Genomic DNA, 24,870 nt, shown 5'->3' on the forward strand with positions numbered 1-24,870 from the left:
GGGGGAAGAAAGGGTGCGGGATGAAAAATGGGACGGAAATGGCTTGCTTACACTACAGATGCCACTTTTCTGTCTCCAAGCCTTTCCTCCTTTGCTCCAATGAAGCTGATTCTAATATGAATTTTACCTCTGCATCCTGAGTTCCTTCTTTGCAACACCCCTCTCGCCTTCTGTAGCTGCCGTGGTGTGGTGGTTAAGAGCGGTGGTTTGGAGCGGTGGGCACTGATCTGGAGAACCGGGTTTGATTCCCCGCTCCTCCACATGAGCAGTGGAGGCTAATCTGGTGAATTGGATTGGTTTCCCCGCTCCTACATCTGAAGCCAGCTGGGTGACCATGGGCAAGTCACAGCTCTCTCCGAGTTCTCTCAGCCCCACCTACCTCACAAGGTGTTTGATATGGGGAAGGGAAGGTGATTGTAAGCTGCTTTGAGTCTCCCTTAAGTGGTAGAGAAAGTCGACATATAAAAACCAACTCTTCTTTTTCTTTTCTGCGTCTAATGCCTTTCGCCTCTGCTCTAATGAAATTGATTATAATATGAATTGTACTTCTGTATCCTGAGTTCCTTCTTTGCAACACCCCTCCCAGCCTTCTGACTGGGATATAAGGACTCAGAGATCTCCATTCCGACTCATATCTGATGAAGGGAGCTTTGACTCTTGAAAGCTTATACCCCAAACATCTTTTTCATCTGTAAGGTGCTACTGGACTCAAACCTAACTTGTTTACATCGGTTTCTTTTGCAAAAATATGTGTCCCAGAATTGCTCTTAGGCAGGTTATCCAGCTGGCCAACTGTGGGGTTAGTCCTAATGAAGTTTTACACGGAGAGCCAGCGTGGCATAGTGGGTAAGAGCGGTGGTTTGGAGTGGTGGACTCTGATCTGGAGAACCAGGTTTGATTCCCCACTCCTACACGAGCGGCAGACTCTAATCTGGTGAGCTGGATTTGTTTCCCCACTCCTACACATGAAGCCAGCTGGGTGACCTTGAGCTAGTCACATTATCTCAGCCCCACCTACCTCACAGGGTATCTGATGTAGGGAGGTGATTGTAAGCTGGTTTGATTCTTCCTTAAGTGGTAGAGAAAGTTGGCATATAAAAACCAGCTCTACTTCTTCTTAACTGTTGACTATGCCTAATTATATATAAACCTTAATGCTTTGCACAGCAATCTAACATAATAAGGACTGTATATTCGAACAAGAGTGAAAAGGCTCAGTGACAGAACGTTTGAGTTATATGAACCACCAATGAGGATTGCCTGGCAACAGGAGGGAGACATGGGGGGGGGGGGGAACAGCGTGACATAACTTCCTGGAAAACCCAGATGTGGTATCACACTTCTCTAGGAATCGCTGGAAGCTCTGTGGTAAAACCGCAAAGTTCCAGGCAATTCCTAGAGGGGACTAATGCACGTCCAGGTTCTCCCTGGAAGTGACGTCATGCCATCAGACAGCTGGTAACCCCACGGTCACAGTATAAGACCGCTTTGTATGTTCAAAATCCATCACATTGTGGATATAGAAGGTTTCAGGTTCAATCTGTGCCACCTTCAATATCTCAGGCCTTGGGGCAAAGCATTTTCTACCTGAGATGCTGAAGGTCCCATTGTGAATCAAAGGACACCAACTTGGGCTAGATGGATAGGGTTGCCAGGTCCCTCTTCGCCACCTGTGGTAGGTTTTTGGGGCGGAGCTTAAGAAGGGAGGGGAGGGACTTCAATGCCATAGAGTCCAATGGCCAAAGCAGCCATTTTCTCCAGGTGAACTGATCTCTGTCGGCTGGAGATCTCCAGCGAGTACCTGGAGATTGGCAACCCTATAGATGGACGAATAGCCTGCCTTGATATAAGGCAGCTTCCTGTGTTCACTGAAACCAGTCAAGCTTTAAAAAAAAATCCAAATTTAGTTATTTTCTTTCAGTCGTTCCTGAAACCTGAGAAAGCAGCAATTGCATCTTTGAAAAGGTAAGTCTTTCTCTTGTTATTTGAGTATTTTAGATTTCTGATGTGATTTTGGTTTGGCAATCCCTAAGGGTCCTAGTTTCTCTTGCTGTGGCAAAAAAACCTTGAGGGGAAGGCATTATCTTCCTTGTCTACCACAATGCCTTCCAGTTCCCCTTCGACCACCCTAATTCTTCTTACCCCTGCCAGCCTTGTGTCACTTCCTGCCCAAGATGGCGTCACTTCCTCCTCACCTTTTCCATTCGTCCTGATCTTGCTCGTCGCTGGACTCCATCGCTGTGGTGTAGTCTGTCTCATACTGGGATTCGTCAAGTTCCGGATTCCTCCGTCGCCTCCGTCCCCTGCGGGCTGATGGCCTGCTGGGGGTCTCTCTGGCCTTCTCTTCTAAGGTGCTGGTGCTAAAGGTCCTGGCGCGATTGTCAGCGGACGTGCGTAAAGGTGTGCTGGAGAGAGGCAAAAAGCCAAACGTGAGGTGGAGTCGGTAAGTTCTGCAAGACTACCTCGAGAGGGGGCTTGAGATACATCCATGGGAGAAAAACCTATCTACAACTATTACCAATTATAGCCAGAAAGAGCCTCCAGCCTCAGAGGCAGTGTATCTTGGAGATGAAACAAAGGCTTTTGCCTCCTTGTCATGCTCAGGCAATGTGTCGTCCGCAATTGGAGACGAGATGGTGGGCTAGAGGGACCTGATCCAACAGGGCTCTTCTTGCATTCTTATTACGGAGGAGGCGTGCGCCATCAGAGGGAGAGGCGAGTTGTAACTCCTGGGCTCGACCATAACAATTGTCACGGAGACTGAAGATCTCCAGTGCATTCTTGCATGCAGCCTGTTCCTTTGCCAGTGGATCTTAAAACAGAGCTCCTTCTGGGGACAGCCTAGGGTTGCCAGCTCCTGGCTGGGAAATACTTGAAGATTTTTGGGGCAGAGCCTGAAGAGGGCGGGGTTTGGAGAGGGGAGGGGCTTCAATGCCATAGAGTTCAATTGCCAAAGCGGCCATTTTCTCCAGGGGAACTGATCTCTGTTGCCTGGAGACCAGTTGTAATAGCAGGAGATCTCCAGCTACTACCTGGAGGTTGGGAACCTTAGGCCATAGAATGATAGAATGGGAAGGGACCACCAGGGTCATCCAGTCCAACCCCCTGCACAATGCAGGAAATTCACAACTACCTCCCCCCCTCATCCCCAGTGACCCCTACTCCATCCCCAGAAGATGGCCAAGATGCCTTCCCTCTCATCATCTGCCCAAGGTCATAGAATCAGCATTGCTGACAGATGGCCATCTAACCTCTTCTTAAAAACCTCCAGGGAAGGTCAATCAGAAGCCCTGTCTTTCCACAGGGAGGGGACTCCTAGTGATCCACTGATGGCCCCCAATGCCCTGGCTGTCCACTGGAGGGCCTTCAGGTGGTAGTTACAAATAACACCAGTACTGCTCAGTTAGTTGCTATGAAAAATCAGTACACGGCCAACTGATAAGAAATCAAGAGACAGAAATTTCTATGATAACAATATCTCTGTTATAACAAACATGAAGTGACACAACCAAACTGCAGTTCTATATACAAAAAATGTGGGTACAAACGAACAAAATCAACAAAGACGATGCAATACATATGAAATCCCACTTGGGGGAGATTTCATATGTACTGCGTAGTCTTTGTTGATTTTGTTCGTTTGTACCCACATTTTTTGTATATAGAACTGCAGTTTGGTTTTTTTCTGATTTTTTCTGATTTTACAGATTTTTCATAGCAGCCTGCAGGTGGTGGCTGGAGATCTCCCGCTATTGCAACTGATCTCCAGCCGACAGAGATCATTTCCCCTGGAGAAAATGGTTCCTTTGGCCAATGGACTCTCTGGCACTGAAGTCCCTCCCCTCCCCAAACCCCACCCTTCTCAGGCTCCGCCCCCCCAAAATCTCCATGGATTTCCCAACCAGGAGCTGGCAACCCCACTGCAGCCCCTGCTCCAGCTTTTCCTCGCCCAGCTCTCTTTTTTCTGATCTGCCCCACCTCCCCTCCCCTCCAGCACCCAGCCCTCCTTTCCCCCTTTAAAATACCATTTTGGCTTTCGCAGCCTCTTTGGACTCCGGCGTGCAAACATCGCCTGTCCCTTTCTTGTTCACCTGTTTCTGTTTTCGGTGGGGTAGTAGCCATTTGCAGAACCCCTGTAGTTGTACGGGCTGGCAGGAGCGCTGACCGGGGCTGTGGGCTTTTCTGAGTAAGCCAGAGTAGCCGTCTCGTCGTGGGTACTAGCTACGTCAGCAACGTTCTTCACCTAGAAAAAGAAGGGGGAAAATTAAAAAGGAACTTAGAATCATAGAGTCGGAAGGGGCCATACAGGCCATCTAGTCCAGCTCCCTGCTCTATGCAGGATCAGCCTACAGCATCCCTGACTAGTGCTGGTCCAGCCTCTGTTAGACTGCCAGGGAGGGGGAGCTCACCACCTCCCTAGGTAGCCGATTCTGTTGCATAACTGTCGAACCACTATTAATTGAAATCCCCCCCCAATATCCACCCAGTACTTTTTTGCCCGCAATTTAAACCCCTTATTGTGAGTCCTAGCCTCTGCTGCCAACAGGAACAGCTCCCTGCCCTCCTCTAAGTGACAGCCCTTCAAATACTTAAAGGGAGCAATAATGGGCGAAAATGCATGGTTGCTTTAGCCTCCTTTATTCCCTGTTTCAGCCAGGATTCAGCCAGGATCGAATGCATGCATTTTTGCCGAACGTCTGTTCGATCCTGGTTGAAACAGGGAATAAAGGAGGCTAAAGTGACCATGCATTTTCGCCCGATGTCCCCCCTCAGTCTCCTTGTCTTCAGACTGAACATTCCCAGATCCCTCGGCCTTTCCTCGCAGGGCTTGGTCTCCAGTCCTCGTCACTCTCCCCTGCACCCGCTCCGTTCTGTCCACACCCTTTTTGAAGTGAGGCCTCCAGAACTTAACACAAGACTCCAGGTGCGGCCTGACCAATGCAGTGTACAGTGGAACTGTGACATCTTGCGATTTGGATGTTATGTCTCTGTTGATGCACCCCAATATCGCATTAGCCTTTTTATCGCTGCATTTTGTTGCTTGTTGTATGGACATTCCTTGGAAAAATATACCTGAATCGATGCCCTTTTTGGGTGTGAAAAGTGCTGCCTTTCTTCCCCAGGGAAACAAAGGCTTTGCCAATGTAAACTGCTATGGGAAGCATTATTTGAAAGAGTTTGCAACTTCCTTCACAAACTACCTGCCTATAACCAAATGTGTAAAATTACTGCAGATGCTCACCAAGGGTATCAGAAGAACTATGCAGGGTGAGACTCGGGGACCACACAGCCTCCAAAAGAAAGCTTGAAGGCCACCCCCCGCTGCTTGACTCTAGCATCTAATATTCAAAGGTGCACTGCCTTTGAACATGGAGGCTCTATTTAACTGTCATAGCTAACTGCTTTTGGGAGACTTCACCATTAGAAGAGCCCTCCTGGGTCAGAGTCAGCTGAGTCCACCACGACCAATATCCTGTTTTTGCCAGCTAGATATCTCAACCCCCAAAACAGAATATCAAAGTCAACTTTTTTGGGTACATACAATCTTGTATTCAGAGATAGATTGCCTTTAAGCCTGGAGGTTCCATGAAGCAATCGTGGCTGCCGGTAGATAACACATTCTTCTGATCCCCCTTTTATACCCTTCAAAGAGCCTGGCTGCCTAGAACACTACTGTCCTAAGCAGAATCACACCCTTTAAAGAGCTTCTGTCTAGACATTAGGAAGAATTTTCTAATAGAGCAGCTCCTCAGTGGAACAGGCTTCCTCGGGAGGTGGTGAGCTCTCCTTCCCTGGAGGTTTTTAAGCAGAGGCTAGATGGCCATCTGTCAGCAATGCTGATTCTATGACCTTTGGCAGATGATGAGAGGGAGGGCATCTTGGCCATCTTCTGGGCATGGAGTAGGGGTCACTGTGTGTGTGTGTGTGTGTGGGGAGATAGTTGTGAATGTCCTGCATTGTGCAGGGTGCTGGACTAGATAGCCCTGGTGGTCCCTTCCAACTCTATGATTCTAAGTCCACTGAAATCAGTGAGGTCAGACAGGTGTCATTCTGCATCAGACTGCACTATAAATCTGGTGGCAGTGAGTTAGGGGTGCCACCTCTGGATTGAGAAATTCCTGGAGATTTGGGGGTGGAGCCTGGGGAGGGCAGGGTTTGGGGATGGGAGGGACCTCAGAACGGTATAATGCAATAGAGTCCATCCTCCAAAGCAGCCCTTTTCTCCAGGGGAATTGATCTCTGTAGTCTGGAGAGGAGCTGTAATTCCAGGAAATCTCCAGGCCCCGCCTGGAGGTTGGCCACCCTAAAACAAATGCCATAATGCATGAGAAGATGGGAGGAAGAATCTACTATTTTCTTTGGGGGGGATGACCCCACGTTCTTGTTGTACGTAAGACAGAAAACTGGTCTCTGTTCCTTTTGTCTGCACATCTCTGCACACTGAATACGTTGCCAGCTCCAGGATGGGAAATACCTGGAGATTTTGGGGGCAGAACCTGAGGACGGCAGGGTTTGGGGAGGGGAGGGACTTCAATGCTTTAGAGCAAAGTTTCTTAAACTGTGGGTCGCCACCCCATATGGGGTCACGTCACTGAATTTGGCAACACTATGAATTGGTTTTTGATTTATTATCAGTAAATGTTTTATTTGTATACCTATTTTATATACCTATATACCCTGGGTCATGAAAACATTTCTCGGGCGAAAAGGGGTCGCGAGAGGAAAGAGTTTAAGAAGCCCTGCCCTAGAGTCCAATTGCCAAAGTGGCCATTTTCTCCTGGGGAACTGTCCTCTGTCGCCTGGAGATCAGTTGTAACAGCGGGAGATCTCCAGCCACCACCTGGAGGTTGACAACCCTACCACTGAAGATAAATAAACAAGGAAGGCCTGCTAAAGATGCTTCAAACACCCTGGCAAGGGGGGAGGGAGTAAGAGTGTGGGGTGGGGGAGCTTCCTCCATCTTCCGGAACGTGGAAGTTCAAGGTCTCTTTGGCTTCCTTCCAAAGCCCGGCAAGCTTACGTGCGCTGGTATTTCTCTCTCCCCGGTCCCCAAACCTATCGCAATTGTTGGCACTTCCCGGAAAAGTCGGACCTCTGATTTCTGACTGTGCTCAGACGCTTGTGAGGTGGTGGAGGACGGAGTTAGGAAAAGCACAGACCATCTTGGAGCCTCAGAAGCATATGTGTGTGGGGGAGAGTTGTTTGTTTAGGCTACAACATCAATGGGGGAGACCACCCACCTCCTTTCCTTCCTGACCCCTTTGTGGACGGGGCCGTGGCAGGGATTTAGCTCCACAAAAAAGGATTTTGGAACGGCGCCAAAAGAACAGAATTAGGCATGCACTGGAATTTGGTGTGTGGGTGTGGGGTGGGGGGAGGCAGGGAAAATCAGTTCAAGCCGTCACTAACCCATGGGTCTACGATCTGTCGGAATGGGCCAGCGACTAGTTTGGCTCCTGGAGCGAGGGGGGCAAATCCCCTGCCCCTCTTTCCCCCCCCCCCCAGATCCGGAAGCTTCCAGCTTTTCCTGGGAGAGGAAGGGAGACAGCAGTTAGCCAGATCTCCTTTGGAACAAAACATGGTGGACTAAACGACAGCCACCCAGGCCAGGCTTGGCTCACGGGATGCCAGCTGCTGCCTCTGTAGCTGCTCTTACTTAAGAACATAAGAAAAGCCCTGCTGGATCAGACCAAGACCCACCAAGTCCAGCAGTCCATTCACACAGTGGCCAGCCAGGGCCCCAAACAAGACGACTGCAGCAGCACCATCCTGCCTGTGTTCCACAGCACCTAATATAATAGGCATGCCCCTCTGATCCTGGAGAAAACCGATATGCATCATGACTAGTATCCATTTTTATTAGTAGCTATGGATAGCCCTCTCCTCCATGAACATGTCCACTCCCCTCTAAAAGCCTTCCAAGTTGGCAGCCATCGCCACATCCTGGAGCAGGGAGTTCCACAATTTAAATATGCGTTGTGTGAAGAAATACTTCCTTGCATCTGTTTTGAATCTCCCACCTTCCAGCTTCAGCAGATTACCCCATGTTCTAGCATTATGAGAGACAGAGAAAAGCTTCTCCGTCGACTCTCTCCACACCATGCATCATTTTATAGACCTCTACCATGTCTCCCTTTAACCGCCTTCTTTCCAAGCTAAACAGCCCTAATCGTTTCCAAGCTAAACAGCCCTGGGAGAGGAAGGGAGACGCCATTTTAGCTAGATCTCCTTTGGAACTAAACACGGCAGACTAACTGATAGCCATCCAGACCAGTAGGGTTACCAGCTCCGGGTTGGGAAATACCTGGAGATTTTTGCGGCGGAGTCTGAGGAGGGTGGGGTTTGGGGAGGGGAGGGACTTCAATGCCATAGAGTCCAATTGCCAAAGCGGCCATTTTCTCCAGGGGAACTGATCTCTATTGGCTGGAGATCAGGTGTAATAGTGGAAGATCTCTAGCTAGTACCTGGAGGTTGGCAGGCCTACAGGCCAGGTCTGGCACAATGGCTGCCTGCTGCCGCCTTGCTTCTCTGTAGCTGCTTACATACAAATGTAAGAACCTCTTCTGGAAGGCATCTGCCTGGCCACTTTTGGAAGCAGGAAACTGGGTTGGGTGTATGGTTGCCAACCTCCAGGTGGTGGCTGGAGATCTCCTGCTATTACAACTGATCTCCAGGTGACAGAGATCAGTTCCCCTGGAGAAAATGACCGCTGTGGCAATTGGACTCTATGCCATTGAAATCCCTCCCCTCTCCAAACCCTGCCGTCCTCAGGCTCCGTCCCCCAAATCTCTAGGTATTTCCCAACCCGGAGCTGGCAACCCTAGTTGGGTGGCCCCCAATTTGATCTCATGGTACTAGCTGGTCCTTCAAAACCTGAGATCTTGGGAGAGGTGCGTCTCCTTGGGACGTGTGGATTGTTTGTTCTTGAATCTGCAGCTGAGCGCCTTTGATCCCTGTGTGCTGGGGAGAAACCCTCCTTATCTTGGCTTCTGTTGTAAAATAAAGTACAGGATGTCCTAGTGTGGTGATTATCTGGCTGAGGGGGGGGGGCTTTCTCTCAGCCTCCTCCGACCGCAACTCAAATCAGCACATTCCCAGAGTGGCTACAGGAAGGATGGGGTCAGGGTGGATTCGCACATGGCAAGAACAGAAGAGCCCCGCAGGATCGGAGCAAAGGTTCGTCTGGTTCAGCGTCCTGTTTCCCACGACAGCTGGCCAAGTGCTTCCAGCAAATGAGCAGGCCTCTAGTCATGTGGGTTCATAAGAACATAAGAAAAGCCATGCTGGATCAGACCAAGGCCCATCAAGTCCAACAGGCTGTTCCCACAGTGGCCAACCAGGTGCCTCTAGGAAGCCCATAAACAAGACGACTGCAGCAGCATTATCCTGCCTGTGTTCCACAGCACCCAAGATAATAAGCATGCTCCTCTGATCCTGGAGAGAATAAGTGTGCATCATGACTAGTATCCATTTTAACTAGTAGCCATGAGTACCCCTTTCCTCCATGAACATGTCCACTCCCCTCTTAAAGCCTTCCAACTGGCAGCTTCTCCCTGTCCACTCCCTGTCTCCAGGCCATGCATAATTGTATAGACTTCTATCATGTCTTCCCTCAGCTGCCTTCTTTCCAAGCTAAACAGCCCTAAGCGTTTTTGTTTATACCATTCAAGAAAATTTATTGTATATGGCCATTGGCTGTCACAAATAACTAAAACACAGTAATACAACAAACATCTTTTGTTTATATACACACACAATAAAATATATATATTAAAATAAAAAGAAAACAAGCATGCATTTGACAAATGAAACCGAGGACCAGCGCCTGGATAAATGTGGGGTTGAAAGCACACCGTCAGCTGTTTCTGTGTTGCATGTTATGAGACTTAGCGCACATTTAAGGAAAAATCAAGCGTACCCTGTGCACGGATTGTAAATGCATTCACTGTAACATGCAAACAGGATTCTCAAGTGTGCTGAAGAGACTCCGAGTCAGCATTCTTGCCAAGGAAGATGAGTAGCTGTTTGTTGCACCAGACTACAGCTCAAAACCACCTTGGCAAAAAGCCCTCTTGATCAGCATGGAAGGAAGGAAGTAGTTGGTTTTTCTATGCCGACTTTCTGTACCACTTAAGGGAGACTCAAACCGGCTTACAATCACCTTCCCTTCCCCTCCCCACAACAGACACCCTGTGAGGTGGGTGAGGCTGAGAGAATGTGACTTGCCCAAGGTCACCCAGCTGGCTTCCTGTGTAGGAGTGGGGAAACAAAGCCAGTTCACCAGATTAGCGTCCGCCGCTCATGTGGAGGAGTGGGGAATCAAACCCGGTTCTCCAGGTCAGAGTCCTCCTCTCCAAACCACCGCTCTTAACCACTACACCACGCTGGCATGTACTGAGATTCAAGTCTGGCAGCAGCTTAGAAACCAGTAAGCATTTCAGGGTGTCAGCTTTCGAGAATGAACGCTCCCTTCATCGGATACGAGTAGGAATGGAGAGCTCCGAGTCTTTATATCCCAGTCAGAAGGTGGGAGGGGTGTTGTAATTTCCCCTCTGCTCTAATTAAGCTGATTACAATATGCATTGCACCTAGGGTTGCCAACCTGCAGGTACTAGCTGGAGATCTACTATTATTACAACTGAACTCCAGCCAAAAAAAAACAGTTCACCGGGAGAAAATGGCCACTTCAGCAATTGGACTCTATGGCACTGAAGTCCCTCCCCTCCCCAAAGCCCGCCCTCCTCAGGCTCCACCCCAAAAACCTCCCGCCGCTGGTGAAGAGGGACCTGGCCACCCTAACTGTACCTTTGCATCATGAGTTCCTTCTTTACAACACCCCTCTAAGATTCTGACTGGGATATAAAGACTCGGAGATCTTCATTCCTACTCGTATCAGATGAAGGGAGCTTTAACTCTCAAAAGCTTCTACCCTGAAAATTTTTGTTGGTCTCTAAGGGCTGCTGGATTCGAATCTAACTGTTCTACTGCAGACCAACATAGCTACCCAAAGGAGAAGAGTTGGTTTTTATATGTCGACTTTCTCTACCTTTGTAAGGAGAATCAAACAGCTTACAATCTTCTTCCCTTCCTCTCCCCACAAGAGACACCTTGCGAGGTAGGTGGGGCTGAGAGAGTGCAGAGAGAACTGTGACCAGCCCAAGTCACCCAGCTGGCTTTGTGTGGAGGAGTGGGGAAACCAACCTGATTCACCAGATTAGAGTCCACTGCTCTTAACCACTAACATTACGCTGCTCGCAGTCCCTCCAGTAAGAAATATTGTCATGCAAGGAATCATAACTTAGCAGCCTCGGGGACAAACTCCCCCTCCTTCTTTCAGGGGTGCCCAGGAGCCGTGACTACATTCGGAGCTTTCCGCAGGATCTCTGTCGGGCTCGCCACAGTGGTTAATCATTGATGTGACCGAAACCAGAGCCTATCGTAAGCAAACAGCCTAGAGAGCCGGAGAGCCGCAAAGAGAAAGCCAATCTCCGCTTCACGCCCTTTCTCTTTGCGACTCCGGATCGTGGGCTGGGGGCCCATCAGATCCAAGGTTTGGAAAGTCACTGTGTGTATTTATTATTCTCACCGCACTGGATCACAAAGGCTAGCCTCACGGCCCATTTAGGAGGAGGGAAAAAGGAGCTGCCGAGAGGGCTGCCAGACATGCGGCGTGGCGGATTTGCAATTGGATCTGCAGCGCAGCCGTTTAGCCAAGGGAAGCGGCTCAAACAGGAGGGTGTAGATTGGGGCCAGAGGAGAAGAAGAAGAAGACTTGGTTTTTATATGCCGACTTTCTCCACCCCTTAAGGAAGAACCAAACTGGCTTACAATCACCTTCCCTTCCCCTTCCCACAACAGACAGCCTGTGAGGTAGGTGGGGCTGAGAGAGCTCTAAGAGAGCTGTGACTTGCCCAAGGTCACCCAGCAGGCTTCATGTGTAGGAGTGGGGAAACAAATCCAATTCACCAGATTAGCGTCCGCTGCTCATGTGGAGGAGTGGGGAATCAAACCCGGTTCGCCAGATCAGAGTCCACCACTCCCAGCCACCTCTGTTAACCACTACACCACGCTGGCTCCAGAGTTCTGGAGAAGAGAGGAGCTGCCCCTGTGCTATTACTATTGGGGAGAGGCTGTGGCTCAGTGGTAGAGAATCTGCTTGGCATGCAGAAGGTCCCAGGTTCAATCAACGGCATCTCCAGTTCAAGGGACTAGGCAAGTAGGTGATGTGAAAGACCTCTGCCGGAGACCCTGGAGAGCCGCTGCCGGTCTGAGTAGACAATACTGACTTTGATGGACCAAGAGTCTGATTCAGTATAAGGCAGCTTCATGTGTTCATGTGTACCCCACATAAAAGCAGCCAGATTTTTGGCTCCGGTGTGCTTAATCCAGCTCTGAGGCCCAGGAAAGATGAGGGGGTTGTGGGTGCGGATCTAAGGGGAAAGGCATTGGAGTCCAAAGAGGGGACGATACTCACCCACTCCTCTACGTTGGGTCCCTCCTGGAAAGGTGGCGGCTTGTCCCAGTAAATGTTAGGTTTCCCGAACCTCCAGATCTTGTTCCGCGTCTTGCTCGCAAAGAAGCAGATGACACAAAGAAGGATGACGAGGAGGAAGCCGCAGACAATTGCAACAGCCTGGGGGGAGAGAAAGGGGTACACGGGCATGGGACCCACTGGCTTAATCTGGCCCACTCCCCTCCTCCCGCTTTGTTCACGAGCGCCACAATTTAATCCAAAGGGCGCGAGCTGAAGAACTTCGGACCCTAGAAAAAATGGATGAGGTCCATCTAGTCCAGAATCCTGTCTCCAAAGGAGGCCAATCAGAGGCCCCCAGAAGAACCGCAAGCAGGGCACAGTGGCCAAAGTCTTCCCCGCCTCCGTTGCTACTAGCAACTGGCTTGACAAGGTAGGCTGCTGCAGAACACTGGAGGTTCCATTTAGTCACCGTGGTTAATAGCAATGGACTTTCCCTCTATGACTGGGTTGAATTCTCATTTGATGCCATCAAACCTGGTGGTCACCTTTACATTCCGTCAGTTCCACTAGTCCAGAGGTTCCCAAACTTTTTGAGTCATGGTGCACTTTTCAGGAGAGAAATTCGTCACGGAGCACTAATTTTCACCTAGCACCTATATACTAAACCGAATGACAGCAGTATTTTCTTTCCAATCTCTTCATGGAGCACTAGGAGATGTTTCGCGGAGCACTAGGGCCGTTGAAAAAAAAATTCGGAAAAGGTTCGGCTTCGGTAAAATTTGGCCCGTTTAAATTTGGGACGTGCCGAAGTCCGAACTCCCCCGCTTCGGATCCGCGAACTTCGGCACGAGATCTGGAGTTCGGGGGAAAATTCAGCCCCCCCGCAGGCCTTCACGGGGCTTCCAAGAAGGCGGGGGGGGGGCCTTTAAAGGACCCCCCGCGCACCTTCAGGGAAGCCCCCTGAAGGCGCGCGGGGGAGGGAAACATCTGCGCCTTCCCCTCAAAGAAGCATGCAAAATCATAGCCGCGTGTTAGCTATGCAACCGGCAATTGCTAATGGCTATGCAAACGAAGGAACGAAGGAGCAGGCGAGTGGGGGGTGGGGTGGAATTTCTCCTTTTGTGTCGGGACCGTGAATAGGCATTTTAAAGGTCGCATTTTTTTTAAAAAAAGCTTTGAGCGAGCATCAACATTGACCCTGCATAAATGGCCAATCTGAATTGCATAAAGAAGTACTTGTCGTCAAACTGCAACCAACTTATGGCAACCCCACTGGGTTTTCAAGGCAAGAGACGTTTAGAGGTGGTTTGCCATTGCCTGTCTCTATATAGTAGCCCTGGATTTCCTCGGTAGTCTCCCATCCAAAAAACTAACCAGGGCCGACCCAGCTTAGGATCCGAGATCTGACGAGATCAGGCTATCCTGAGCTATCCAGGTCTGGGTAAGGAAGCACCACCATCCATCAATTTACAGGTCGAGTGACCCTTATTTGGACATCCCATATCCGGACTGATCCAAAAACCGGGCCCTTCGAGCCGGCGTGCAGGCAGATCCATGCCACCTGCTCTCTTACTTACTTTAATGATATTGCTCACATGGCCAATTCGGCCCTGAACAACCTCACACTAAGGCTGCCGACTGCTTTCAATGTTTCCTCTCTCCTAAAAAAATAAAATACAGTGTACACTGCATCTGCTCTACTTGAAGGCAGATTTCGGAAAATCCCTCTGTCTGTCAGGCTTTGCCCCTGGGACAACAATTGTATTGAAACAGTTGCTCATGTCTTATTTTATTGTAGTTTCTACATGGAATCTTGCAACGAACTATTAAGCCCCCTGTTGATTGACAGACAGAACGTTCCGGATTTTTTGAATGTCGCCTATTTACTGAACAACCGTTCGTCTCAAATATTTTGGAGATGGTGGCCGTTTTTAAAGGTTAAAAGCCCGCCAAACAGTTGGTAGTATCAACAAACAATGTTATTCGATGTAACTGTCTACTAACTATTTTTTTAAAGGACGCCTTTTAATATTTCCATTCCTTTTGGATCCTTTTGTAGCGTGCCTTTTTATGCCAATAAAGGAACGATTGATTGATTGAGTGTACACTGCATCGCAGGTGGAGACTGAAAGCCTGCCGTTGTTAGTTTGTTGTTGCTCTTGTGTAAGAAGCTGATACTGGTATTATGGTGAGACAGTTACCTTTGCTTTCTGACGGATCAATGTACACAAAATTATTTAAAATATTGTTTAACATTTACATTCAGGCTATGTGTATAAAGTGTATATAAAACATAAATGAATCGGAGTCCCATCCCCAAGATATCTCATTATGTATATGCAAAAATTCCAAACTATGCCAATATGCGGAAAGATCTGAAATACGGACCACTTCTGGTCCCAAGCAGTCCGGATATGGGATACTCAACCTGCATTTGGGCACCACAAGTTGGGGGTCCCATGCAACCACCATGGTTAATAGCCCCTGGTGGACCTCTCCTCTGCCAACTGGTCTAATCCCCTTTTAAAGCCACCATTACATCCTGCGGCAATGAGTTCCGCAGGTTAACCACACATCGTGCCAAGAAGCCCAAATGCAGGAGCTGTGCAAAGGTTGCCGATTTCCTAAATTTGCCGTTTAAATGCCCAGTCGTTTTTATAGACTATTGCTCCGTTGTACATTCTGTCTGATTTATGCATGCAACAGGGCATATCTTTGGTCACCAGAGGGGAATATCGCAACTGGGCAAGAATATTCGGGCTTATCTTATCTGCTGGACTGGGTGGTGGCTCAGAGCGCCAGCCCACTCCCTAACGCGCCCAGATTGTTTTCTGTCCACCCCGAAACTGGTTTCCTAGGGAGGTGACTTTGCTCGCCAAATACTGTTTGCTTTGGCATTGCATGACTCAGTCTGTTGCCGGGCATAGAAGTGATTCAGGAACCGAAGCCAAGTGGTGGAAGCATCAAGTCGGGATCTGCCCTAAAGACCATCCAGGGCTCTTCCCTGAAGCACTGAGCAAGGAGGCTCGAGGGGATTGCAAAGTCTGGGTGCAAAGTTTACTTAGTGGAGCCTCAAACCCCAGCAAAGTTTTGGCTTGGAAAAGCAACCTCTCAAACCTATGTGGTGGGGTCATAGAACTTCTAAAGGGGAAGGGGTACACGGGGCGGGGTCTGGGAGCCAAAGGGTGTAGCTTACCAGAGCAGTGATGGAGCTTGCGAGTTAAAGGTGGGGTTTATGAGACTGGGGTAGGATTTCGAGCTAAAGGGTGGTGTTTGTCAGAGCAGGGGGTGAAGCTAAACTTGGGTGGTGTTTATAAAAGCAGAGGTGGAACCTTCCAGAGCTAAGAGGAGATGCTTGTTGGAACAGGGACAGGGCCTGGAGTGAAGGGGGCAGGGCTGGAGGTGGAGTCTGAGATGAAAGGTAGAGTCTGAGATGAGCTAGCAAAAGCGTGGCTGCTGAACCTCACCCAACACTTTTCTCACATATATCCCACAGATCAGAGCCCCCTTATAAGTTGCCTACTTGATTTCTCTGACTGGGCTGGACCCCCTCCATCTTTCAGGTGTCCTGTATCGCATTAACTAAAAATCTGTCACCTCCCTCAAACCTTCCAGTTTAAAATAGGGATGTGATTTTGTTTGTTTGTTTCAAAAGCTTCACACATTTTGATTTTATCCAATATTATTATTTCCATTCATTTTTGTTTCCACTGGTTTAGGGCTGCTCTCTTATCTACTGATCCTTCCAGACTCATTCTCCCTCTCACTTGCTCCTGAGCCACTTCTGTTGGCAGATGTTTGATTTTGTTGATTGGAAAGCTTCAATGTTAGTTCAACCTTTCCATCTCCTCTCCTTTGTCGAGATTTGCTCTGCGTCATTGAAAACAGTATTTGTTAGTTATCATTGTCATTTGCTTCTGTTACAACAGCAAATTGGATAACTAGGGCTTTTTGACAACATCCCCACCCCAGCCCTGTTCATTTGAAAACTAATGTGAACCCTAGACAAAAGACCACAGAAAAGATAACCGACTGTACCTCTTGTGGGTCAACGATGCAGTAGTGATACATGTACTGGTTGATGTAGGACCCGGTATTGTAGATCTGGTTGCACACGGCCAGCATGGGGTTGTAGTAGTAGCTGCTGGACATCTGTGCCCGTGGGTTGACCCCCACGATGTAGACAATAGAAGCGATAAGCATGATGAAGGCCAAGATGGCACACACAATGATGACCACCAAGTAGAACTTCCTGGAGCGTGACCCGCTGGACTTGCTGAGGCTGGTGATCAGGAGCGCCAGGAGAGTAATGAAGGCCAGCACCGACATGGCGATCATGAAACCGTTGGCAGCCCGAGGGTTGGTCATGCCTCCATAGCCTCCGTAACCGCCGTAACCGCCGTAACCGCCGTAACCGCCGTATCCCCCTCCTCCTCCTCCGTAGCCCATGCCACCACCGTATCCGCTACCATAATACCCGCCCATCGAGCCACCGTAAACACCATAACCGTATTCCCAGGCCAAGGTGGACGCCACACAAGCAAAGATGGTGACGCTTAGCAGAACCCCCGTGGCCTCCAAAATCCTCACCACGCCAGGAGGAGAATTCCACTTGTAGAAGTACTGGGGCACATCCTCCACATAGTAGGAGCCAGGAGGAGGCGATTGGATGTCATACCCATAATCATCTCCATGGGGGCCATAGCTGTTGGGGGGGCCATCGTATGTCTTCTTGCTACTGTACATTCTTCAAGAAAGCTGGGAGACTCAAGGACTGCCAAGGCAACATTCAGTGGCGATCGGCTGTCAAGAAACACACAACACGGCCTGTTAAAAAGGGTATCCTCTTCAGTGCACCAGCCCGGTGCTGGTGGTCAAAGACTCAGACCATCATGATAGGACACACAATAATGGGTTTAAATTGCGGGAGAAAAGGTACCGGCTAGATATTAGGAAAAAAGTTTTTACAGCAAGAGTTGTTCAACAGTGGAATCGGCTACCTAGGGAGGTGGTGAGCTCCCCCTCCCTGGCAGTCTTTAAGCAGAGGCTGGACAAGCACTTGTCAGGGATGCTCTAGGCCAGGGGTCTCAAAACTGTGGCTCCAGAGCCGCATGCGGCTCTTTGGCCCGTTGAGTGCGGCTCTCCGAACTTGGTTCGGAGCCCCTGCTCTTGTGCCCGCTCGTGCCGGCAGCCAGGCTGCGGAGCCGGTGCACCTGAGAGAGAGAGAGAGAGACTGGGTCTCCCTTTCCCTTGCCCTCAATGGTTGGGAGGCTAAAGCCTCCCCTCCCCTCTAGCCGCGCAATTGCTGGGCGGGCGGCTCGGTGGTTCCTGGCCCCCACCCCGCCTATCAGCTGTTGGGCGGGGCGGGCTTCCTTTGGTAGAGCTGGCCTCCGGCTGAGTCCCATTGGGAGGCCATGTCTACCCATTGGCTTTCTTGGCGGTAGACCTGGACTCCGAGGAGGGGAAAAGTCCCCCTTCAGAGGCCAGGTCTACCAATTGGCTTCTATGGGCCTCTGGAGGCCAGGTCTACTGCCAAGAAAGCCAATGGGTAGACCTGGCCTCCCAATGGGACTCGGCCGGAGGCCAGGTCTATCAATAGGCTTTTATGGCGGTAGACCAGGCCTCCAGACGAGGACTCCGGACGGGGAGGGGGAAATGGCAGGGACTTAACAATTAAAGTTTTATCAATAAATAAGATCACTATTAAGTATGATATCAAGTTTTATTCAGTGTACCTATAGTTTAATTAAGACTTAAAACTTTAATTAAAGTTTATTAAGTTAATAAACAGTGTACCTACCTATATAGTTTAAGTTTAAGAAATTTGGCTCTCAAAAGAAATCTCAATCGTTGACTGTTGATATTTGGCTCTTTTGACTAATGAGTTTGACGACCCCTGCTCTAGGCTGATCCTGCATTAAGCAGGGGGTTGGACTAGATGGCCTGGATTGGCCCCTTCCAACTCTCTGATTCTATGATTCTCTAGACACTGTAAGACTCCCGCATTTGGATAAGATTCGGCGATCGTATTAGTACATTTTGTGGTTACTATTTAGGATCATGATTCATGCTTAACCACATTGGTGTGGGAGGGGAGGGGGAATCAAGCAGAGTTGAACATTTTCACATTCCTTGAATAGCACCTGTCGCTGCCCGTTTAACTGAACCTTGGTGATTGTTGACCGGTTTTCTTGTTTTAGTTGATCAGTTTTTATTTCTGTGCTTTTTGTTTTTGCCATCGGTTGCCCATTTTCATGATTTGCATAGGCCACCCTGGAAACCAGATAAATGTTCAAAATAAACAAATGAATAAACAGAATCTTTGGTCTGCAGAAGCTCTTGGGGGGGGCACCGTGGTGTAGTGGTTAAGAGTAGTGGACTCTAATCTGGAGAACCGGGTTCAATTCCCCACTCGTCCACATGAAGCCAGCTGGGTGACCTTGGGCGAGTCACAATTCTCTCAGAACTCTCTCAGCCCCACCTACCTCACAGGGTATCTGTTGTGGGGAGGGAAAGGTGATTATAAGTCAGTTTGAGACTCCTTAAAGTAGAGAAAATCGGGGTATAAAAACCAACTCTTCCTGAACATATGAACACATGAAGCTGCCTTATCCTGAATCAGACCTTTGGTCCATCAAAGTCAGTACTGTCAACTCTTGACAGACAGCGGCTCTCCAGGGTCTCAGGCAGAGGTCTTTCACATCACCTACTTCCCTTGTCCCTTTAACTGGAGATGCTGGGGATTGAACCTGGGACCTTCTACATGCCAAGCAGATGCTCCATAAACTGAGCCACAGCTCCTTCTTCCCACACTTCTTTTTGGCAAGAGTGGGGAACTCTGTATGAAAAGTAAAGCCCCTCACCTGCCCCACAGACTCATCTTTTGGGCCCACAGGCTCAGATTAGCAGTTACAAAGAAATGAAAAATCGCACCCCCACTCCCCCCCCGGGATCCCCCCCCATTCAGACCATACTTGAAATTTCCAAATCTCCCTCCCCTTGCACAAGATCTTAGAGGTGGTTCACTGAAAAATGTCAGCAGACTACACATTTAACATAAAAAACATCACCACTCTTCAACAAATAAAATAAAAGAAGCAATTAGAACAAGAATTTCATATCCACCAAAACCCCCACGCATTAAGCAGTGAATATCACCAAACACCCATGAGAATAAAAATGTCTTCATCTGGCCCATAAAATTACAAACAACAGGAGCCAGATGAAAAATACTGAAGGGAAGTGGGGCCTTTCCATTGGCAAGGTGCCACCCCTGAAAATGCCCCGGCCTCTTTTGGCTACCCATCTTGCTTCAGATGAGAGTATATTGAACAGGCCCTTGGGTGGGAGACCTTGGCAAGGTGATAGGGGAGCAAGGGGGACCTTAACATGCTTTGCTCTCAGCTTGTCCGGTGGTTTGCAGATTATAACCAACCTTTTGGATTATGCATAAAAGCAAACACACACCTAACGTCATTCTTTTAGAACAGGGCAGACACAACTCCATGAATGGGTACTAGGGTTGCCAGCTTTGGGTTGGGAAATTCCTGGAGAATTTGGGAGTGCAGCGTGGGGAGGGTGGGGTTTGGGGAGGGGAGGGACTTCAGCAGGGTATAATGCCATAGAGGTCAACTACCAAAGCGGCCATTTTCTCCACAGGAACTGCTTTCTGTCAGCTGGAGACCAGTTCTAATTCCAGGAGATCTCCAGCCACCAGTTGGAAGTTGACTCAGCATGTGAACTAGCTAAGGTGCAGTCCATGTTGAATCCTGATGAAGATCCTATCGAAACAGGAGAATACCGGATCCCTGTTTTAGTGAAGGGTTCACAGCAACCACGTTATCCATTGAAGAGTGCCCATTGATGGGTTACTGAACCGTGGATTAGAGTCCATCATCCAAAGATTTCACTCTGGGGAGGTCATACCACATGAAAATAATTTCTGATTGATCTCAAGGAGTACAAGGCTTTTGTATGGACTCTACCTTGGAATTTATTCCATGGACAATTCTCTGCTGCACTTGTTCGCATTGTTATTGTTATTGTGCATAGTATCTTGTATGTTGATATGCTATATTTGTTTTCTGGAATATATTCCGTGGATATTTCTCTGCTGCACATGTTAGCTTTGTCATTGTGATTGCGTATGGTATTTTGTATGTTGATGTGCTACGCTTATTTTTGTTACATAATAGAGCATTTTGATACATATTACAGTGATGGTTACAGATACTACTTTATTGAGCATTCTTGTTGAACTGCTGTTTCTTGTGTTTGACCTAACTTTACAGCAGGCGAACTTGTTTTCTATGGTTTAGCAGCTGGAAGTTGGCAACCCTAATGGGTACCCATCTACTGTCCCAGCTCTGCATTTTGCATGACTCACACCTTCTGAACAATCTTCGGAAGCCGCCCCAGGTAGCACACATCACGAGGCTGACTGCAAGCCTCGACTCCCTGCCATTCAAGTCTGAAAAATCTCTCTATGATAATTATTCAGGCATTTAAAATATCTTCATTTCGAAGTAGGTAGAGAAGTATTAAATTTAACCAGTACTTAACAACTGACGTTTCTGGTTTTACTTTAATTAATTAATTAATTAAGAGAATACGTCAGGGGTATCAAATGTGCGGCCCACGGGCTGGATCCGGCCCCCGGAGGGCTTTTATCTGGCTCGAGGAGCTAGTCCCGTTCCCCCCTCCCCTGGCCTTTTCTGGGCTTCCTGGGGCCCGTGCCTGGCTGGGGAGGGAGTGGGTAAGGCTTCTGCCCGGTCACGCCGAGGCCCTCCCGCAGTCGCGCTGGGCTGCGGAGCCCGCTGGCGTGCCTGGGGATGGGGTGGAGGCCCTCCTGTGGTGGCGCTGGGCTGTGGGGTTGCTGTCGCGCCCGGAGGTGGGGTGGAAACCCTCCCGTGGTCGCGCTGGGCTACTGGGGCACCTGGGGTGGGGTGGAGGCCCTCCTGCGGTCGCACTGGGCCACTAGAACATCTGGGTGTGTGGGGGGAAGGCTTTTCTCTTTTCTTTCTCTTTTTCTGTCCCTCTCTCCCCTTTTCTTTCTTTCTTTCATTCTCTGTCTCCCTCCCTCCTTTTTTCTCTCTCTCTTTCTTTCTCCCCTCCCTTTTCCTTTCTTTCTTTCCTTCTTTCCTTCCTTCTTTCTTTCTTTCTTTCTTTCTTTCTTTCTTTCTTTCTTTCTTTCTTTCTTTCTTTCCTGCCTTCCTGCCTTCCTGCCTTCCTGCCTTCTCTCTGTCTCTCTCTCTCCCCCTTCCCTCCTTTATTTATTTATTTATGGGCGCATGGCCCAGCCCGACCAAGTGACATTTATGTCATATCCGGCCCCCCTAACAAATGAGTTCGACACCCCTGGAATACATATATATTGTTTCATGAAGTATATCATAAAATACAATAGCAGGTACCAGATATCAAGCAGTAATAGTTATATCAATTAGTACCTAACCGATTGAATATTAAATACCACCTAATGATCTTTTGAGGAGTCCCGTGGCGCAGAGTGGTAAGCTGCAGTACTGCAGTCCAACTCACAACCTGAGTTCGATCCCAACAGAAGTTGGTTTCTGGTAGCCGGCTCAAGGTTGACTCAGCCTTCCATCCTTCTGAGGTTGGTAAAATGAGTACCCGGCTTGCTGGGGGTAAAGGGAAGATGACTGGAGAAGGCACTGGCAAACCACCCTGTAAACAAAGTCTGCCTAGTAAACGTTGGGATGTGACGTCACCCCCGTGGGTCAGGAATGACCCGGTGCTTGCACAGGGGACTACCTTTACCTTTAATGATCTTTTAGATAAGTTTAAATGTTTGTGAGGGGGGCAGAAAAATGTATTATATTGAAGCTTGGACACAGACACGCTGATATTTTTTTTAATTCCCCTATATTCCTTTTCCCCTTCTTTCTTTTTTTCTGAATCCCTATATATAAAAATAAAATTATATTTTTAAAAAAGTCTGGAAAATCTGTTTTGATTTGCTTTTCCCTCATTCGATTGAGCCAGTGTCTACATTGCAGTGTCTACATTGACAACCTTTTCTGTTTTCCTTCCCCAAAGGGATGCATTTTGCAACGGTCTCTGCACAACCAAACACCCTGAATGCCCCCTGCAACACAAACTTCATAACGGACAGCTGAAAAGCAAAGAACCGTAAGGAGTGAGCAAACTTTGAGCCAACTGAACACAAAGCAGAACAGGGAACTTTAGGGCACCCTTAGCACCCTACGATTCTCCAGCCTGGGTGTGATCAGGGCACGGAAAGGCAAGCCCCTCCAGCGCTAGAAGCTAAGCAGGTCCAGTATTTGGACGGGAGACCACCAAGGAAGTCCAGGGTTGCTACGCAGAGGCAAGTAAAGGCAAACCACTTCGGCATGTGTCTTGAAAACCCCATAAGGGGTCAGTCACCCAGTGCCGGATTTAGATGAAGAGGGGCCCTCGGCTATTCCACTTGTGAGGCCCCTCCTAACCCCCCACTTTCACATCTAGAGGAAGATGGAAGGGTATTTTAAACAAAATTCAGTGAAGCCGAGGATGATGATGGGTGTTTAAAATCCACAATTCACAATTTGTCCTCTAAAGCAAAGCTTCTTAAACTGAATGTGGGGGGTCGCAAAAAATTTGACAACAGTAAAAGGTTTCTGATTTATTATTTGTTTGATTTGTATACCTATTTTATATACCTATATACCCGGGGGTCGTGTAAAAATTTCTTGGGTGAAAAGGGGTCACAAGTGGAAAAAGATTAAGAAGCCCCGCTCTAAAGGACATAAGATGTTATTGTTAAATACTGTAGTGATTGGGGTGGGGGGAGCATACATGTTAAAATTACCACTGTGAAGAACTTTTGCAATAACTGAACTTTGTAAACGTTTTGTGGAATAAGCAGGAATGTTTAGTAACATGACATTGTGAGTTTACTGTTATAGGCTGTAAAATATACATCTTCTTTTAAAATACAAAAAATATTATACACTTTGGCCAGAGGCCCCTAGATTTTGAGGCCCTAGACTTCAGTGGGTTCTAGATCAAATCAAGCCTGAACTGTCCCTAGAAGCTCAAATGACTAAACTGAGGCTGTTGTGCTTTGGTCACATTATGAGAAGACAAGAGTCACTGGAAAAGACAATCATGCTAGGAAAAGTTGAAGGCAGCAGGAAAAGAGGAGGACCCAACAAGAGATGGACTGACTCAATAAAGGAAGCCACAGCCCTCAATTTCCAAGATCTGAGCAAGGCTGTCAAAGAGAGGACATTCTAGAGGACTTTCATTCATAGGGTCGCCATGAGTCGGAAGCATCTTGACGGCACTTAATACACATAACAGACTTCAGCCTGCCAAGCCTTTAGGTAAATCTGGCACTGGGGTCACCAGAAGTTGGCTGCAAGTAGACAACCTTTCCCACCACCACCATCAGTAACTAGGGGTGCCAGCTCTGGGTTTGGAAATACCTGGAGATTTGTGGGGGATGCATCCTGGAAAGAGCAGGGCTGGGGAAGGACCTCATCAGTATATAATGCCAGATGCCATTTATGCATGGGAGGTTTTGCCTTGGATTTGCCACTCTACAGATGCACTTTCCCCCCATCCATATTCTCAAAACTCAACAATAAGCTCCCATGCAGAGTTTGGAGAATTCGGATGGGGGAAATGTGCATCTAGAGAGGGCAAATCCAAGGCAACTCCTCCCATTAGGGTTGCCAACCTCCAGGTAATCTGCAACGGAGTCTTCAGTACAAAAGTAGCAAGAAATCTTATTGGTGCTTACACATATGACATCAACAATACAAGAGTGAAAGATACATATAAGAACAGTCAAAGTTATATACAGTATGTACAATCTAAATAGGATGCAGTCTCAGTGCACCAATTGCCATGTTCTTTCAAGTAAATGTAGTATTTTCTTCAAAAGGTCCAATAGTAGGTACTATCCCAAAAGCACACTTTCCCCCCAAAAAGTGTGCTTTTGGGATAGTACCTACTATTGGACCTTTTGAAGAAAATACATTTACTTGAAAGAACATGGCAATTGGTGCACTGAGACTGCACCCTATTTAGATTGTACATACTGTATATAACTTTGACTGTTCTCATATGTATCTTTCACTCTTGTATTGTTGATGTCACATGTGTAAGCACCAATAAGATTTCTTGCTACTTCTGGACTGAAGACTCTGTTGCAGATTTTCTAACCATTGGTACTTGCACGGAGGTGCCTATTTTGTATTGTAACCTCCAGGTAATAGCTGGGGATCTCCTGCTATTACAACTGATCTCCAGCCGATAGAGATCGGTTCCCCTGGAGAAAAAGGACTCTTTGGCCATTGGACTCTATGGCATTGAAGTCCCTCCCCTCCCTCCTCAGGCTCCGCCCCCAACATCTCCTGCCGATGGCG

The 24,870-nt window shown here is 48.3% G+C and overlaps 1 protein-coding gene across 1 annotated transcript in view; it reads right to left on the minus strand.

Annotated features, from left to right (window-relative positions):
• The window catches only part of LOC130473518 (occludin-like), a 28,318-nt gene extending 11,097 nt beyond the window's left edge, over positions 1–17,221 (minus strand). Inside the window, exons 1-4 of the mRNA XM_056845056.1 lie at positions 16,514–17,221; positions 12,476–12,634; positions 4,092–4,243; positions 2,196–2,405 (exon numbers count right to left, since the gene is read on the minus strand). Coding sequence (XP_056701034.1) covers positions 2,196–2,405; positions 4,092–4,243; positions 12,476–12,634; positions 16,514–17,221 — 1,229 coding nt within the window. The remainder of the gene's footprint in view (positions 1–2,195; positions 2,406–4,091; positions 4,244–12,475; positions 12,635–16,513) is intronic.
• Between the last annotated feature and the right edge of the window lie 7,649 nt (positions 17,222–24,870).

Source organism: Euleptes europaea, chromosome 2 (assembly GCF_029931775.1).
Source record: "Euleptes europaea isolate rEulEur1 chromosome 2, rEulEur1.hap1, whole genome shotgun sequence".
Classification (NCBI taxonomy): Eukaryota; Metazoa; Chordata; class Lepidosauria; order Squamata; family Sphaerodactylidae; genus Euleptes; species Euleptes europaea.